The 17,095-nt window shown below is 51.3% G+C and overlaps 1 protein-coding gene across 1 annotated transcript; it reads left to right on the forward strand.

Annotated features, from left to right (window-relative positions):
• Positions 1-550: 550 nt before the first annotated feature.
• Positions 551-15,763, forward strand: Abcb8 (ATP binding cassette subfamily B member 8). The gene is made up of 16 exons (XM_028774755.1): positions 551-976; positions 5,105-5,414; positions 5,751-5,906; positions 5,983-6,077; positions 6,212-6,317; positions 7,023-7,184; positions 7,305-7,390; positions 7,499-7,596; positions 8,326-8,431; positions 11,587-11,620; positions 11,904-12,040; positions 12,205-12,299; positions 12,429-12,562; positions 13,045-13,192; positions 14,383-14,633; positions 15,174-15,763. Exons 1-16 carry the CDS (start codon positions 882-884, stop codon positions 15,312-15,314), a joined length of 2,154 nt encoding a protein of 717 aa, XP_028630588.1. The 5' UTR covers positions 551-881; the 3' UTR covers positions 15,315-15,763.
• Positions 15,764-17,095: the final 1,332 nt, after the last annotated feature.

Below are 17,095 nucleotides of genomic sequence, written 5' to 3' on the forward strand. Positions count from 1 at the left end.
CCCAGCACTGGGAAAGAAGGTTGGCGAGTTCAAGACAAGCCTGGGCTATAAAGAGAGTCTCAGGCTAGTCAGAACTATGTAGCAGGTCGGGGGGTGGGGGTGTTTGGGAGATAATTATAGCAAGAATAAGCTTAGCCCAACTACTGCAAGAGCTATTCACTTTTGAGCCACTTTAAGCCAAAGATTCAGGCCCAAATGAGGAAGGAACCTATAGATTAGACCTTAGGTTGCACTTTGTAAACTTCATGACTTATATACTAAGAATTCACGATAACTGGTAAGTGTCAGTAGCAGGATTACACAGGGAGTTTTTCAATGCATGTAGTCACATGCATTGAAAAACTTTAGTCTCCAGGAGTTAGAGACTAAAGTGGTGGCACATCACACGCATTATGTTTTTGTTTGGTTGGTTTGGGTTGAGGCGTGGGAGGCCAGGGGGGTTGGGTGGTGGTGGTGGTGGTAGTGGTGGTGGTGGTGAACTCTCAGGTCTGTTTTCACTCATTCCTTCTCATGGAACCACCACTCTACACTCCCTGAAGATGCCAGGACACATAGAGATTGTCTGGAATAACTCTAGAGAAACGGCTCGAGGTCAGAAGCGCCAGGACATCCTCAAATGTGAGAACGAACGTCTCACTACCTCTGACCATCATCTGACCCTAGGCCACTAAGTAAATGGTAGCTAGAGCGGCTTCTGCTCGGTCCCGCCTACAACCAACATCTTATCCAATCACAGCTTGCGACAAGACTGACGTGTCTTTCCTCCAATCATCGCCGAGGTGAGAAGGGGTTGTCGGGATTGGGCCATCGCTAACATGGAACCCTCAGTAGGATAAGTGTAAGATTGCCGTTGCTGGCTGCCCCTGTCTTCCTGCCTCAACATGTTGGTGCACCTATTTCGGGTCGGAATCCGGGGTGGCCCAGTTTCAGGATGGTCGCTACAATCCCTGCGCTTCCAGACGTTCTCAGCCACCAGGTAAAAGAACAAGAGCAACTTGGAGTCTGGGCCATAGACCGGCCGGCCGCGCGCGGGACCAGCCGGGAGGTGTAGTTCTGGGCTCGCGGTGGCTTGCTGGGAGCTGTAGGCTAGCTTGGAGGGAGTGGAATGTCACTCTCCAGGGAATTGGCCTCAATTATTCATGATGCTGTGTGGGTGCCAGCAGGAGTCTCCGCAGGTCTGCATCCACTAGCGGTCAGGACTCAGCCGACTTCAGGGCGCTGACCACGCCCAGTCAACATTGTCCACTAAGGGGCGCCACTCGCAGCTCGCATCTGCTGCTCTCTGGTAATCCACCTGAAGATCTGGACGTATCTGTAATTGGTGTTCATAGACATTTACTATTGATGGTGCTTCAGGATTACCTGAAATAATTTTAAATGGTCAAAAGCGATTCCTGAGCTAGTGAGATGGTTTAGCAGGTAAAGGCACTTACTACCAAGCCCGAAGACCTGGATTCTCCTTGAGAACTCATATGGTAGGAGAGATGCAATTTCAGCAAATTATCCTCTTACTTCCTCTATCCCAAACCCACTAAATAGATAAACACATACATACGTTTAAAAAATTTTTAAAGTAGTTCCTAGCTAGGAGCTACTGTGAATTCAAGGCCAGCCTGGTCTATAGAGAGCTCCAGGCCAGCCCAAGCAACATAATGAAATATCAGCAGCGTCCACGTTGAAGCAGGACAATTGCTAGGAATTTGAAGCCAGCACAGACTACATAGTGAGTTCTGAGTGAACAAAACGAATAAGGAATTGATTCGTAGAGCTAGATGTGTCACCTGGAATCAAGTCAATCTGAACCGGGGCCTAGTATCCATTTACTCAGGAGACTGAGTCTAAATCCAACATACAGTGGAATGTATACTACACATTCTACATTCAAGGCCTTCCTGGAAAACTTTGTAAGATCCTGTGTCAAAATAAAGAGTAAAAGGATCATATGACTCAGTGGGTAAAGATGAGTCACTAACGTGATCCCTTGAGTTTGTCAATCCCTGGGACCCACATGTAGAAGGAGAGGACCAACTCTTGTAAGCTGCCCTTTGATGTCCACTCACTCTGGAATGCTCAAGCACACGCACACAAACAAATAAAATGTAATAAAATTTAAAAATAAAGATTAAAAGCAGAACTGGGTACATGTGGTAGATTTTTTTTTTCTTGTCAGACATGAACCATAGACTCAATCCCTAGTACCCTGTGTGGAAAAAAAAAATCTGATCCATTATTGATAAGATAAAAATGAAACAAAAAACAAACAAAATTACCCACATCGGTCCAGAGAGAATAATGGTTGGAAGCATCCAAGAGTCCAAAGTCTAAGTTTTTCTTTTAGTACTTCTTTTTTTTTTTTTTTTTTTTTTTTTTTACTTTTTATATGCATTGGTGTTTTGTCTGCATGTATATCTGTATGAGGGTGTCAGATCCCCTGGAACAGAAGTCATAGACAGTTGTGAGCTGCCATGTGAATGCTGGGAACTGAACCCTGGTCTTCTGGAAGAACAGCCAGTGCTCTTAACCACTGAGCCATCTCTCTAGCCCTTTGGTTTTATTTTATTTTTTTTGTTTAAGACTAAGTTTCGCTATGTAGCTCTGGCTGGCCTGGAGCTTTCTATGTAGACCAGTCTGACCTTGAACTCACAGAGATCCACCAGCCTCTGCCTCCTGAGTACTGGGATTATAGGAGTGTTCTCTACCCAGAACCTAGAATTTAATTGTAAATTTTCTACAAGAAGCAACTGTTTCCCTGACAGGTCCAGGGGAAGATTGCCAAGGGTGGGTAACTGTGTGGCAAGCCCGTCTGCTTGATGGAGGGAGGGCAAGCAAGGGAAGGAAAAGAACTGGTGCTGGGAAGTTCTCCACCAGTTGTTGGCAGTCCCCATAGCTTCCTGGTTTGGAGGAGCTGAGAGAAGCTAGAAAGTAGGCATGATAAATTATTAATGGTTTGAAAACAGTCTTTAGAAAGAGTGAGGGTGTTGATAATATTTAAACCTTAAAGAGACACAAGGTAAGACCAGATGAATGAATGTGTTCATTTCAGTTTGTGAAACAAATTTAGCAGATCAGGGTCATTTTGAAAGGAATTTAACAGAAACTATCGGAATATATGTTTCAGAATCAAGGGACATATTTTGTGAAGCCTTTCAACTTTGGCACTCTCACAAACACACACACACACAGTGCTGGGTTGTACTAAGTTGCAGTGTACCATTTCAGTGACAGTAAATCTGTATGTTTGCAAAACACTGCAGTGGTCAGCCTTAGTGCATATCTAACAAGGGCACACACAGCTCAGCAAACATCTGCTCAATAGATTTCTCATATCTCAGAGATTTCCTAAGTTCTGGCATATAAAATATGCCCCTGCCCCATCAGTAAGTCCGCTGGAAAATTAGGACAGTAGTACAGGAAGAAAAGAGAGTGAGTTCTATCCAAAACAGAGGCTTGATAGACATAAGGCATAGTGGGGGGAAGAGAAAGACTGTTTAATTATGTGTGTGGGTACATGAGCACAGGTGTCAGAGGATACCAGAGGGATTGGATCCCCTCGAGCTGTAGTCACAGGCAGTTGTGAACTTCCTGATAGACGTGTTGGAATCAGCCTCAGGTCCTCTGTATGAACAGTGCATGCTCTTAACTGCTCAGCCATCTCTCCAGTCCCTACTTCATTTTATTTTGAAACAAGGTCTCACTTTGTAGCACAGGCTGGCTTTGAACTTGAAATTTTCCAGTCTCAGCCTCCCAAGTGCTGAGATTTCAGGAATGTACTGCCACACCCACTTATATATTCTTTCTAAGCCGTAGAGCATTCATCTGTATACTTTTGGCTAGACACCTTCTGCGCCAAACAGGTTCCCTCTGTCCTGTCCTTCCCCTCTGGCTCTTCCCTATCATGTCCTCTAAAGTGCAAATCTGACTTTATTACACCTTATCCTGAAAGCTGCAGATAGCCCTAAAAACCCCTCATGAGAAGGGTCAAAAGTCCTGTCAAAGCCACCTTGTTGCTGAAAGTCTCCTCTCATGCCAGCACTCCCGAGGGCTCTGCCCTACCACCCCACGATCCCCAGTGTGAACTTGGCCAGCATCCATTCACCAGTGCCTTTTCTGATGCTGTGGTCAAACCCAGCAGCACCTACTCTCTGAGCTCCATGCTTACTCACCCCAACCAGCATGACCCTGGGGGAAAGAGATTACTTTGTCTGATTTGGTCAGCTCCATATTCTATGACACAGTAAGTTTACAGGTGTTATAACCAGCTGAATCTACGTTTCCATTTTATACATATGGGAACTGAAGGATGACAAAAACCAGTCCTTTGTGTTGTTCTTTCTGTTTCCTCTGTCAGCAATGAGAGAGGAACCTTTGGCCCTCTTGGCCACCTCATTCCTGGGAGCAAATTATACTATCTCTCACTCAGTTCTTCTCCTTACCAAGTGAGAATAAGGGCATCTCCCAGGGTCAAGAGCTGTGGACCATTCCCTCTCTATTGCTAGGTCACACCTTCCACGTTGATGACCTTGCACAAGTGCGGGTGGTAGGCACAGAGAAGAAGCTCACCCCCAGAATTCTCTCTGAGCCTTCCTCTAGGAAGCCTTCTTGGTCTGTTCCTATAAAGGAGGCCTGGGCAGTCTGGTGCTCCAGGTGTCCTGTCTGGCAGGCTGGAGACCTGTATTGACTGGGTGCCTGGAGGCTAAATAGGGGCCTTGCCGCCTGATGCGGCTCCACCTCAGTGCTAGAGGGAACGGCTCTTAGGATTGTACTCTGATAGCAAAACATTCCACAGCTGCTCCACTTGTGAGCAGGTGCCTTACAGATCAGCATTGCTTAAGAATGCGCTAAGGTATTCATTCTGGGTGGGGTAGCTCATTTATCTGTAGTCATAGCTACTCAGGAGGCTGAGCCAGGAGGATCACTTGAGAGCAAAAGTTGAAGGCCAGGCTGGGGACTATTGGAAGATTTTATCTCAAACGAAAATAAAAGCATCCTTGGGAGAGGCTGCAGATAGAATGCTGTTGCAGAAACTCAGCCAGAGCCCACGGGGGTGTTAGTCATTTGAAGGACAGCCAGGCCCATAGCTGTCAATGCCTTTTTCTACCTGCAGGTCCTCAGATGACCGGTTCAGCTCACGCCTCCTGCGGGCTGTAGCCCAGCTCCGGTCACAGCTCCGGGTTCACCTCCCTCGAGCCCCACCAGCTTCCCATCGGAGCCCCTCCGTCTGGTGTTGGGTTGGGGGAACCTTGGTGGTCCCTGCAGTCCTGTGGCAGCATCCACGCCTCTGCCTTATAGCACGTTGTGAGGCCAAAGGGTCGCCTCCTGCCCAACCCACACGTGCCCCGGAGCTGCGCTTTAACTGGAAGCTGTTCTGGCATTTCCTTCACCCCCACCTGCTGGCCCTGGGGGTAGCCATTGTGGTGAGGCTTTCCCTGCTCCTCCATGCTCAGGCCAGGAAGGGCCTAGGCAACTCCAAACCAGAGTTGCACAGGGACAGCATTCCTGCCTTGTGGAAATGACAAGGGCGGCCTGGGCTCTGGTGCATCAGGATAACCTATGCAAGGGAGTTGAGTTTGTGGGATATGAGGACTCAGGGGCAGGACTTGAACTCTCAAAGAAGCACTTCTGTGACCACATGAGTAGCCACAGTGTGGACAAGGCAAGGCTAAGGGGAGGGGGGGAGGAAAAGCCAGAGCCGGGGAGGGGATGAATATGGCCTCCTCTCCAGGTCTCTGTTCCCACTGTCCCTGTTCCAGCTGGCCTTAGGTGCGGCACTAGTGAACGTGCAGATCCCCTTGCTCCTGGGCCAGCTGGTGGAGATCGTCGCCAAGCACATGAGGGACCACATTGGGAGTTTCATGTCTGAGTCCCGTAAGCTCAGCATCCAGTTGCTCCTACTGTACGGTGTTCAGGTATAGCCAGGTAGCAGGGCCTGGGGCTCACAACAGCCCTCTTGGGGTGTCCCTAAATGCCAGGCCTCTCTTACAGGGACTGCTGACCTTTGGATACCTAGTGCTGTTGGCCCACATTGGTGAGCGCATGGCCACGGACATGCGGAAAGCCCTATTCAGCTCCCTGCTCCGGTACTTGCAGCTCTAGTGGGTGGGCCAGGGTGGGACCAGGGGAGACCAGGGGAGACCAGGGGAGACCAGGAGGGACAAATCCTGAAGTACCATCTCCTCCTCCTTCACCTGCTACAATCATGTCTTACTGCCAGGCAAGACATTGCTTTCTTTGATGCCAAAAAGACAGGGCAACTAGTGAGTCGCTTGACTACCGATGTGCAAGAATTCAAGTCATCCTTCAAGCTTGTCATCTCCCAGGTCAGTGGGTCAGGCCCCTGTACAAATTCAGCAGGCCAGAATTGCCTACCCCAGCCCTGACATCTTAACATTGTCTTGAAACAAGGCAATACCCCTGCCAGCTCTTAGTGTAGACTGTCTGAGGAAGGTATGAGAGAGGAACAAAGAGTCTGGATGGAGCCACTGGGAACATGTCAAGGTCAGGACAGGCTGCTGCTCCCATGCTCTGAAACCCTTCCTCCCCAAAAAAGCCATCGTGAGGCAATTATGAGTGACCCTAGCAGAAGCAAACTCACCTGACCTAGCATGACCCCTTTGTGCCCATCCCCAGCTGGCATCAAACTCACATATGACTCTACCACAAACTGACAGCCCATCCTGTACGCCCCTCCATCACCTGGTCCCAGGTTTGGCAGGACACTGGCCCATGGTAGTCAATGTACTCCTGTGCAGTCCAGCATGTCCAAAACAGAAACAAACAATGGATTTGTCTAAATGAAAAGAGTATGGCCTGTGAGCATTCTCACCCATCCCTTTTGAAACTGATAATCAGATCCTGGCTGGCTGAGAAAGGGCTTCATTTGGTAACCAGTGACTGCCCCTTGGTCTCCAGGGCTCACGCTGGTGGCCTGGGCCTCATAAGTGCAGAGCTGTGCCACCCCACCCTTAGAACACTCACCATCTGGTGCTGATGCACCAACATCCTGACCTTCTCTCACTGTTCAGGGACTGCGCAGCTGCACCCAGGTGATCGGTAGCCTGGTGTCCCTGTCTATGCTGTCCCCAAGCCTTACACTGATACTGGCTGTCGTCACACCTACCCTCATGGGAGTGGGCACCCTGATGGGCTCAGGCCTCCGAAAGCTGTCTCGCCAGTGTCAGGAGCAGGTACTGGAATTCTTGACCTCTCCCCCTTGGTTCTTCCCAGCATCTCTGGCCCATTCTCCTTGTCCTTCCTTCTGCCTCTTCCTGTCTACAACTACTTCCTATTTCCCTGTCTCCATGCAGATTGCCAGGGCAACAGGTGTAGCAGACGAGGCCCTTGGCAATGTTCGGACTGTGCGGGCCTTTGCGATGGAGAAGAGGGAGGAGGAGTAAGTCCTGGGAAAGCAGAGCATAAAGTGGACCCATCTTACACCCTCCCCTGCCCTGGCCCTCAGCCCAGCTGCTTCCTGAGTGCCCAGCCTAGCCTCTCTTCTCAGACGCTATCAAGAAGAACTGGAGTCATGTCGCTGTAAAGCAGAAGAGCTGGGCAGGGGCATTGCCTTGTTCCAAGGGCTCTCTAACATTGCTTTCAACTGTGAGTGAAGGAGGCCCTGCCTGGGAGGGGACGTGGGCATGGGCTAGCTGGGAGCAAAGACAGGCAACAGACAGCCTCCACTCGCCCAGGTGTTCCTAACATATTGAGTACCTGCATTTGTGAGATGCCCCAGCTACTGACGCCTATGATGTCATCCCTTAGCTTGTAGAGAATGCTGCAGGGCAGGCACCCTTAAGGAGTGTGCTGCACACCTGCCCCTCCCCACTTCGTTTTATTTTTGTGCCACTGTGGTAGAACCAGGACCTCAATGTTAGGAACATTCTTTTTCTCCAGCCCTTACGTTTTCATTACATGTGTGCCTGTGTGTGGGTATGTGGATGTGACTGCAGGCTCCTACAGAGGCCCCGGAGCGGGGATTACAGGCAGTTGTGAGCCATCGTGTGGCTGCTGGGAACTGAACTCAAGTCTTTGGCATGAGCAGTCTGTGCTCTTAACCACTGAGCCATCGTCCCAGCCCTGTTATTCTCAGATAGAGCCTCACTAAGTTACCTAGGCTGACTTCAGAGTTTTTCTGTATCCCAAGCTGCCTTGAACTTGTGATTCTCCTGCCTCAGCCTCATAAGTCATTGTTACCGGCCTATATCACTATACCTGGCCTGCCTTGCAAATGTGGAGTTGAGGCCTGGGAGTCAGCTGGTAGCAGACTCAGGACTCGTCCCTTCATCCCTTGCCACTTCCTGCCTCATTGCCTGGCCTTTTCCCGTGTAGGTATGGTCTTGGGAACCCTGTTCATTGGGGGCTCTCTTGTGGCTGGACAGCAACTGAAAGGGGGAGACCTCATGTCCTTCCTGGTGGCATCCCAGTCAGTACAGAGGTGAGTAGGGACCACTGTCATCTCTTGGGAGAGCTCTCCCTACCCCCACCCCACTCTGCCGTCTTTCCAGAACCATGCTTACTCAAACAGGAATGTCAGTGTACTTGGGGAGGGGCTGCTGCCTAATACTAACCCTGGTTCCCCAGGAAAACCCCACAGGGTAGAGCCTCCAAACTTTCCACAAGAGCCTTCTAAGGCTCCACTGGGCCTCTATTCAGGGATGCAGTAAGCATCGTTAGCTTTTGGGCAGCTCTCAAGTGTCCCTGAGAAGCTTTCAAAAAAAAAATTAATTGTGGTGAAATAGACAGTGGAAATTTTATTGCCCTGGCCATTCTTAAGTGCACACTTCGGTAGAGTTATGCACCGCCCAGTGTTTTCAGCCACCGCCGACACCAATCACCATAACCTTGTCTTCCTACAAAAGTGAGACTTTTAAACGTTAGCTCCCCATTCCTCCCCAGCTCTGCACCCACTTCCACTTCCTGCCTTCTGTGACTCTGAGCATACTAAACACCACACAGAAGTAGCCACACATTGTCCTTCACTTGGTTCCTGGCTGGCTTCACCCAGCACAGTGCTTTGGGGCGGCCCTTCATGTGGTGTGGTATGTAACAGGACTGAGTACCCTATGGATACCTTCCTTAACAGGCTTTTTAAGGGCTGCCCTGGCCTCAGACTATGTCTTAGGATGAGATGAAGACCCCTGCCCCCCAGGTGCTACATATATAACTTTGCTTGCTCTGCTTAGCTGAGCCCCATCCACCCTGAGCAGCAACCTGAAGCTTATCTGTCACCTTGGTCACAAGGTAGCCTCAGTGGGCTATCTCAGTGGGCTACCCTGGCAGGCCCCAATCAAATCTTTTCTCAGTGAAACCCAAGCACTTCCTACTGTTGTTTTCTACCTTGCTTTCCCTATACATAGCAAATAGTCTTTTAAAAGAACATAAACATATGTTATGATAAATAATTAGAGAGTATGCTGTAATAAATAAAGAACAAAGACATATTAACACTAATCATGTCAGAGGTGCTCTTCCCCTTCTCAAATTGGTGCTTCCCTACAAAGGTGATTCTCCTCCTACAGAGGTGGCACTCCTCATCATAGTGGTGCCCTGTTGTGCCCGCCTCCCAGCCTTGAGCAGGCCAGAAAGACCTTGGTTACCACAATAGACCTAACAATAGGACGTAGGTGGAGTTACCCACCATGCTTCTCTTGCCTCTTCATGTCCTTTTTTCATTTCCAACCTCCCTTTCAGGTGATCCCAGTTCGCCCGTGGCCGCAGGCGGCTACACCCTGTCCCTGCCCACAGTCCTATCTTGCCGTTGCAGTAACTCCACAGTTCTTAGAGAAAGGCCTAGTGTCTGGTCGCTACTATCCAGCGTTAAATAAGGCCAACTTGGAGATGGTAGGACAGTCTCGTCCACACTCTAGCCAGAGGACCTCAGAGCAGAGCACACTGGGTCCTAGCTACATGAGCCTTTGCTTCCATTTCTGCTCCACATCAAAGACCGTCAGACCCTCTGGTCTCGAGAGCCTTATCTGTCCTCTGGCCCAGCAGCTGTTCCTCCTGGCTTTGCTATCTAAGTACTCTGATTGCAAAAGAGGTGGAGGTTACCGTATCCCTTCTGCTACCTTGCATTCCTTGTGCTGACCTAATTCCCTGGTCAGCATGGGCTCCAGCCCCTGATGACATTCTAGTCCTGAGGACTCAGATGAACAACTTGACTCTATTTCCTGGGCACATGCCTTCCACCTAAATTTTCTTACCTGCCTACTGCACTACTCAGCCCTAAGCAGTACTATGCTTAGACTGCAGGACAGCCCAGAGAGTAGCCTTTGCTGTCTTGGGCCTCTGCCAGGTCATCATCACCAGCCAGCCGGGGGAATGGCCTCCATAGGAAGCTGCTGCGTTTCTCTCTGCCTCTTCCTGTGTATCCATGGGCCCATGTGTCAGGGCTGAGGTCCAAGGGGAAGGATCACATCACAGCTCCAGCTAAGTGTCCCTTTTGGCAAAGAATGGATGGTCCCCAGGTAGGGAATTTGCCCATACCAGTTTACTTCATCACAGTCCACAGCTGGCCCGATTGTACCAGCTCTCAGAGCAAGGTCAGGGCACTCCCATGAGTCATGTGTGTTTTGGATTTCAGTTGTGGTTGGCCCCTTTGCCAGGCTCTAATGGATTCCTGGTTTCCTGTGAGCTGGTCACATCCACAGATAACTCACCCACTTAGCTCCTCCCTTCATTGCCTTCCTACTCCTGGCAAGTGCCTCTTGCCCTAACCCTGCCATAACTCTTGAGGGCTTTGGGGTGCTTACCCAGAACTGAAAGAGTGAACTTGGTCCATAACTTGCTGGGGTGACAGTCTTTCCTCTTCTCAGAAAGGGCCCATTGCACTCAGTGGCATATACAAGTGGGTTAGCTAACCCACTGGGGACCGTGACTAAGGCTGTTGACTCATCTTCCTCCTTAGCTCTCAGCAGGCGACCAACCCAGCCCCAGCCCCAGCCCTGCTAAGACCAGGGAGGTGACCCACTGTCTAGACAGATAAACACATGGCATCACCTACACATACCCACTTTTAGGGCAAGCCCACAGAAAACTCTTTGTCAGGAAATTTGCTTCAGGGGCTCCCCAGGGCTTCTCCTTTTAGCCCCCTGTCTCTATTTTTCTTCTAAAAGGGTTTAACTTTTTCCATCTTAATTTGAAAGTAAGTCCTTGCTTGAAGCCCAGAAGTACAGCATTAGATTTGACCTCCCGCTGTGAACCCATCCTTATCCCTATGACCTCTGTCAACGTATCTGTTTAGTTACAGCAAGGGTGGAGACCACAGTTTCAGTTAGGCCCCCTCTGGTGGGCCATCTTCACCCTGTTTACTGAAGGCTCCGGGAAGCATGTGGGCATGCCACTGAGTCCCAGTCATTTATCCATCAGCTGCTGCTTCCTGGAGCCTCTCCAGATCCTGGCTCTGGCAGCAGGCAACTGTTAACTGAAGAGGGAACAGACACTCAGTGATCTGGTGTCACAGGGTCCCGGGGCTCCTGTAGCCATAAGATCTTGGGGCCTTCTACATGTGAGCCCTGCCCTTGCCTCCCCAACAGCTTTCCCTTCTCTCTGGCTGTTGTTAATACCTCTTCTTACTCTTTGCTCTGGCAGGTCTATGGCCAGCCTCTCTGTCCTGTTTGGTCAGGTAAGTGAGAGTCTGGGTTAGAGTCCCCATCCATCACTAAAGAGGGGTATGCGTGCGTGCGTGCGTGTGTGCGTGCGTGTGTGTTGCTGCTGCTGCTGTGAATATTGCCTATGGTTGGGGGTGGGCAGAGTATGAACAAAGAACAGGATTTTTGAACCCCAAGACCACAGTTTGGCTCCACCCTCCTATGAGGGCTCTGGACACACTGCAGCCCTCTCTGGTAGCAGAAGCCCCCTTCAGTGGTTGGTTTTTATCTCAACCACAAACTAGATTCCTTCTGCAGGTGGTGCGTGGGCTGAGTGCAGGAGCCAGAGTCTTCGAGTACATGGCCCTGAGTCCTGTCATCCCATTGACAGGGGGCTACTCCATCCCCAGAAAGGACCTTCGTGGTTCCATCACCTTCCAGAATGTCAGCTTCAGGTCAGCATTGGTGGGGAGGTGGAGAAAGGGTCTTTTAGGCTGAGAATGAGAGAAAGTCAGCTGGCATTTAACTGAATGCTTCCTGTGAACAAGGCCCTGTGAGGGGCCTTTGGGCAGTAAGGGCCAGGAACCTGGTCTGACTGGGGCTCTCTTGGCCACCCCAGCTACCCCTGCCGACCTGGCTTCGATGTGCTCAAGGACTTCACCCTGAAGCTGCCCCCTGGCAAGATAGTGGCTCTCGTGGGCCACTCTGGGGGAGGTAAGAGGATCCTCACCATCTTTCATCCTCTGGTTTGTATTTTTTGGTAACCACTTGGAGCAGGGCTGGTAGCAAGCCCTCCATGGTTCCTCCAAACCCCTCCTCTCCACATCTCCCTCCTCCCTCCAGGAAAGACCACAGTTGCTTCCCTCTTGGAGCGCTTCTATGACCCCACAGCTGGCGCGGTGATGCTGGATGGGCATGACCTGCGTACTCTCGACCCCTCCTGGCTCCGGGGCCAGGTCATAGGTTTCATCAGCCAGGTGAATGGCAGATCTGGACAGGGTCTCAACAGCAAAACTGGGGCCCTTCTCTCTCTTCCCCACTCATCTCCCTGTTTCTCTAAGGGCGTCTGTGGTTTTCATGGTTCCTAGCTGTTCTCTGGATCCAGGATGTCCCTCTCCCTCTGCAGCTTTGTCCTTATACTCCAGAGCATAGACACTGCTCTTGTGGGCTGCAGTCTTAGGGTCCCAAAGCAGTGGTTCTAAGGCTGCCAATAGCCACATGCAGGCAAGGCCAAAACTCACATGACCTTCTATTACTATAGGGCCTATCCATCGTCACCTTGCTGTGTGTCCTTGTTCTGTGGGGGTCAGGGGTGCCTCTTTGAACTTCAGACCCACCCTGTAATAGTGGTCCTGTAAAATAGACCCTGGTGCACATGACAATCCCCAGATTTTGAGGATGGCTCAGAGTATAGCTTGTAGATGCCATCCCTGTGTCCCCATTCCACTCAACCTTGCAGGAGCCAGTCCTGTTTGCAACAACCATCAAGGAAAATATCCGATTTGGGAAGCTAGACGCTCCAGATGAAGAGGTGTATGCAGCTGCACGAGAAGCCAATGCCCACGAGTTCATCAGCAGCTTCCCTGATGGCTACAGCACTGTGATTGGTGGGTCCTTGGATGGGAAGCTGCTGGGTCAGCAGGGCAGTGGTGAGGCTTAGGAGCAATGGTTCTACTGCCATAGAGCAATTCAGCGTGACTCTTGAGAGGGACAGCTAGAAGACAGTCAAGCCAGGAAAGACCAGACCATGGGTGAGGGGACAAAGATGGCTTTATGGAGACAGAAGAACCTGAGCCATGTGGCATAACAGACTAGACATGTCTCTGAGAGGAGATGGAGATTATAATAGCAAATGTAAATGGGAGACCCAGGCCACAGGCACAGAGGACGTGTGTGCTCAAGCCTACCACAGCCCAAGACAGGAAATAGGACCCCTCTCAGAACTTTCCGTGTTCTTCTGGTTCCTGGCCCATGGTAGTTCTCTTGCTCTTCAGTGGCATCTTCTGCACAACAGGCTGGTGTCCTGTGCAGGCCTCTTTCTTCAGGGTACTGGGCCGTACAGTGACACACTAGCTCCTGCCTGTGACAACCTAAGTCTTAGATGTTCATTCCCACAGCTCTTCTGTCCATCTCTGGGGCTGTATGTGCCATATACAGAGTATGACTACCCAACGGTTTGGTTGTGCTATATAGAATGTACCAGCACCTCTTGGGGCTTCTCTGCTGACTAACCTGGCCCTTCAGGCTGCGCCCATCTGTAGCGATCCCTCCAGGTCCTAACAGCTATGCTCGCCTGCTCTGGACTCTATGCTGTACTGATGAGAAGCCCTTGTCATCTCTGTTTGGCCCTTCCTTGCTCCTTCCATTCTGGTGTGGCCCTTGTTATTGAGGCTTCCCAGGACTGCTCCCCTTATTGACCTGCGACCCTGCTGTCACTTAGCAGTCCCTTCCAGGTTGTCCTCTGTGGTTTCAGATCCCTTTGTGGTTAGCATCTTTGTGCTGTGCAGCCCATTCTTGGGGAGCAGGTGATCGTACTGCAGCCAAGGCCAGAATCCAGAAGATAGTTGCTGCTTTAGGCACCTGGTGGGATCTCATCTCAAGAGACCCGCCTAGGAAGGGAGACGCATGCAAGACATTATATTTTGGGTGCACTCTCACGCTGGAGCATCGGCAGCTGGGGGTGGGGTCCTGACAGGAGCCCAATGGAAGTTCCTAAGTACCCAGTACCTGTTGTCCACCACCTCCAGTGTGAGGCTAACGGTCACTTTAGACCCCTGTCCTGTGCCCTCCTTCCTAGGTGAGCGGGGCACAACCTTGTCTGGTGGTCAGAAGCAGCGCCTGGCCATTGCACGGGCTCTCATCAAGCGGCCCACAGTGTTGATCCTGGACGAGGCCACCAGTGCGCTAGACGCAGAGTCTGAGCGGGTTGTGCAGGAGGCTCTGGACCGGGCCAGTGCTGGACGCACTGTGTTGGTCATTGCCCACCGGCTCAGTACTGTTCGTGCAGCCCACTCCATCATCGTCATGGCCAATGGCCAAGTCTGTGAGGTCAGTCGGGCTAGGAGTGGGCAGCGGCTCGGGTGGCACAGCTAAGCTCTATGAGCACCTGGCCAGCTTCCAGGCGCTTGAGGTCATGCGCTGGGAACAAAACCCTGACAGGCCAAGGTCTTCCCATCCTTGGATAAACCCAGGCGGCTACCCTCTGGGAAAGCTGAACTACAGGCTCCCAGGACCAGAGGATGTGTTTGTTGTTGGTAAAGAAACTGAGGCACAGCTGGCACCCAGAGGCTAAGATGCAGAGGCTGTCTCACAGACTTGTGGGAGCAGTCAGGGCCAGAATCAGAGCACACACGTGTATCCCACAGCCGCAGCCAAAGGAGACACAAAAGTGATGGGACCTCTCACTGTCAGCTGAACAGAAGGTGGCATTGACTGGTGAAGCTGTCTGTGCCCAGGGTGGCAGAGTTGTCAGGTGTCCCTAGAAGGACCATGAGCTTAAGTAGCTATGAGCCTCACAGGTGGTGGAGGTCAGCCCTGCTGGGACTCTTGAGTTTAGCTCTGTTGAAATGACCCTCCTTCTGTTTCCAGGCTGGGACCCACGAAGAACTCCTTAAAAAAGGCGGGCTCTATGCAGAGCTTATCCGGAGACAGGCACTGGATGCCTCGCTGACCTCACCCCGACGTGCAGAGAAGCCAGAAGACTCCGGAAACTGCCAGTGGAAAGCCTGAGAGACTCCCTGGGGTCAGGTCACTGCAAGGCATCAGTCTGAGGCTGGGGTTCAGCTGGGGACAGAGCCCTTGAAGGGCCAGTGTGCTGGAGTGTGGGCTACACCACTGCTCCCTTAAAGGAGCAGGGCCCAGCAACTGGGGTGGGATGTGGCTCTCCTCCCACCTGCTCCTACCGTCCTGACTCAGCTCTGTGGTCATGGAGGTACACAGTCAGGCCAAGTCCCTGAACACCTCTGTTTGACCCTCTCAGGCTGGCCCAGTTCTTCCCCCAGCACTCAGTTGTTTAGGCCCTCACTCCAAGGGACTGGCCAGGCCTGATAGAATAGGATGTAATCCCAGTACTGGAGAGAGAGAAATGGGAGGATCAAGAGTTCAGGGCCATCCTGGGCTACATGGTGAGACTCTATCTCAAAAAATAAAAAAGAACCTAAATAAATAAAATTTTAAAAGAGGCTGAGGCTGTAGCTTAGTAGCAGAATGCTTGCCTGACACGTGAGGGTCCTAGATATAATCCTTCATATTGCAAATAAGAAATAAAACCCAGGGTTGGAGTGTAACCCAGGACCTGAGACGAGGCTCTGCCTCACAATAAGTAGGACCACACAGTCCCATCTGTATTCTTGCATCCGCAGTACATCTCTCAGTCCATCCTCCACACATCCCTGGGTTCTGGCAGAATAAAGTGGTAGTGGCCGTTGTACCAGAAGCACCTAGCCTACTAGGCTGTGCCGTTTGCCCCAGTCAGACCTGGTGAGACACTGAAGAGGCTGCTGTGCCATGTGTACACATGGACACAGTGCCAGCAAGTACAAAACCAGCATGGTACATACCAGTAATCCCCCAAGATGGGAGCTAGCGGCTGGAGATGTCCTTGGCTACACAGAGGCTGAGGCTAGTCTGGTCTTTGTGAGAGTCTGCCCCAATGGTGGAAAGCACAGTTAATACAAAATACAATATGAGGCTGATATGAGAACCATAAGGATCATGGAAGTGGTGGGATGGTGGCCTTGCCTTGAAAAGGGTGGGGGGGAGCAGGCAGCCTGTGGTCCCAAAGCTGGGGCCTCCGTTGGCTTCTCAGGTGTTGAGGAAAGCATATGAAAGACCCTATAGACTGCACTGAGGCTCCCAGAGATCAGCACTTTGTTGACGCTGCTGCAGATGCCTTGATGCACTTCACTTATGCCCAGAGGGTGATGGCTCCTAGCCTTGATACTGTAGCTCACTTGCCGCTGAGAATCCATCCCCGGCCAGCCACATCCAGGTTGTAGGACTCTGTGCAGACCAGAGAATGGATCAGGGGAGAGGGGCTGTAACTGCATGGCCAGACAAGCATTTTGTACTTTTCATGTGGCAAAGGACGACATTGTCTTTCAGGAGTGATGGGTGCAGAGGGGAGAAACAGCTGCTGCTGGGGGCCAGTGTAGGACCACATACACTGCTGTGGGGACAAGGAACCCAAAAACTCTAGTCCATAGTGCCCTGGCTTAGAGTCCATAGTGACAGCCTGGAGAGCAGAGTTCTGGGGTGGCTTCCGTTGCTTGGCCACTGCACCCCACCTCCACCCCCAACAAGTGAAGCTTAGAGCAAGGCCCCTGCTTTCCATAGACATGTCCCTCTGCCTGGCCCTCCCCTTTATCCACTTGGGGCATGAAGTCTTCCTCCCCGAGCATCCAGCCCATTGGCTCCACATACAGTCATCAGGCACACACAGATTCTCAGTCCCCTGACAGCCCCAGGATGACTGCCACCAGGGAAGGGACCATATGGCCAGTGGCTGGTGA

This window comes from Grammomys surdaster, unplaced genomic scaffold, assembly GCF_004785775.1.
Source record: "Grammomys surdaster isolate TR1022 unplaced genomic scaffold, NIH_TR_1.0 242, whole genome shotgun sequence".
NCBI classification, from domain to species: domain Eukaryota; kingdom Metazoa; phylum Chordata; class Mammalia; order Rodentia; family Muridae; genus Grammomys; species Grammomys surdaster.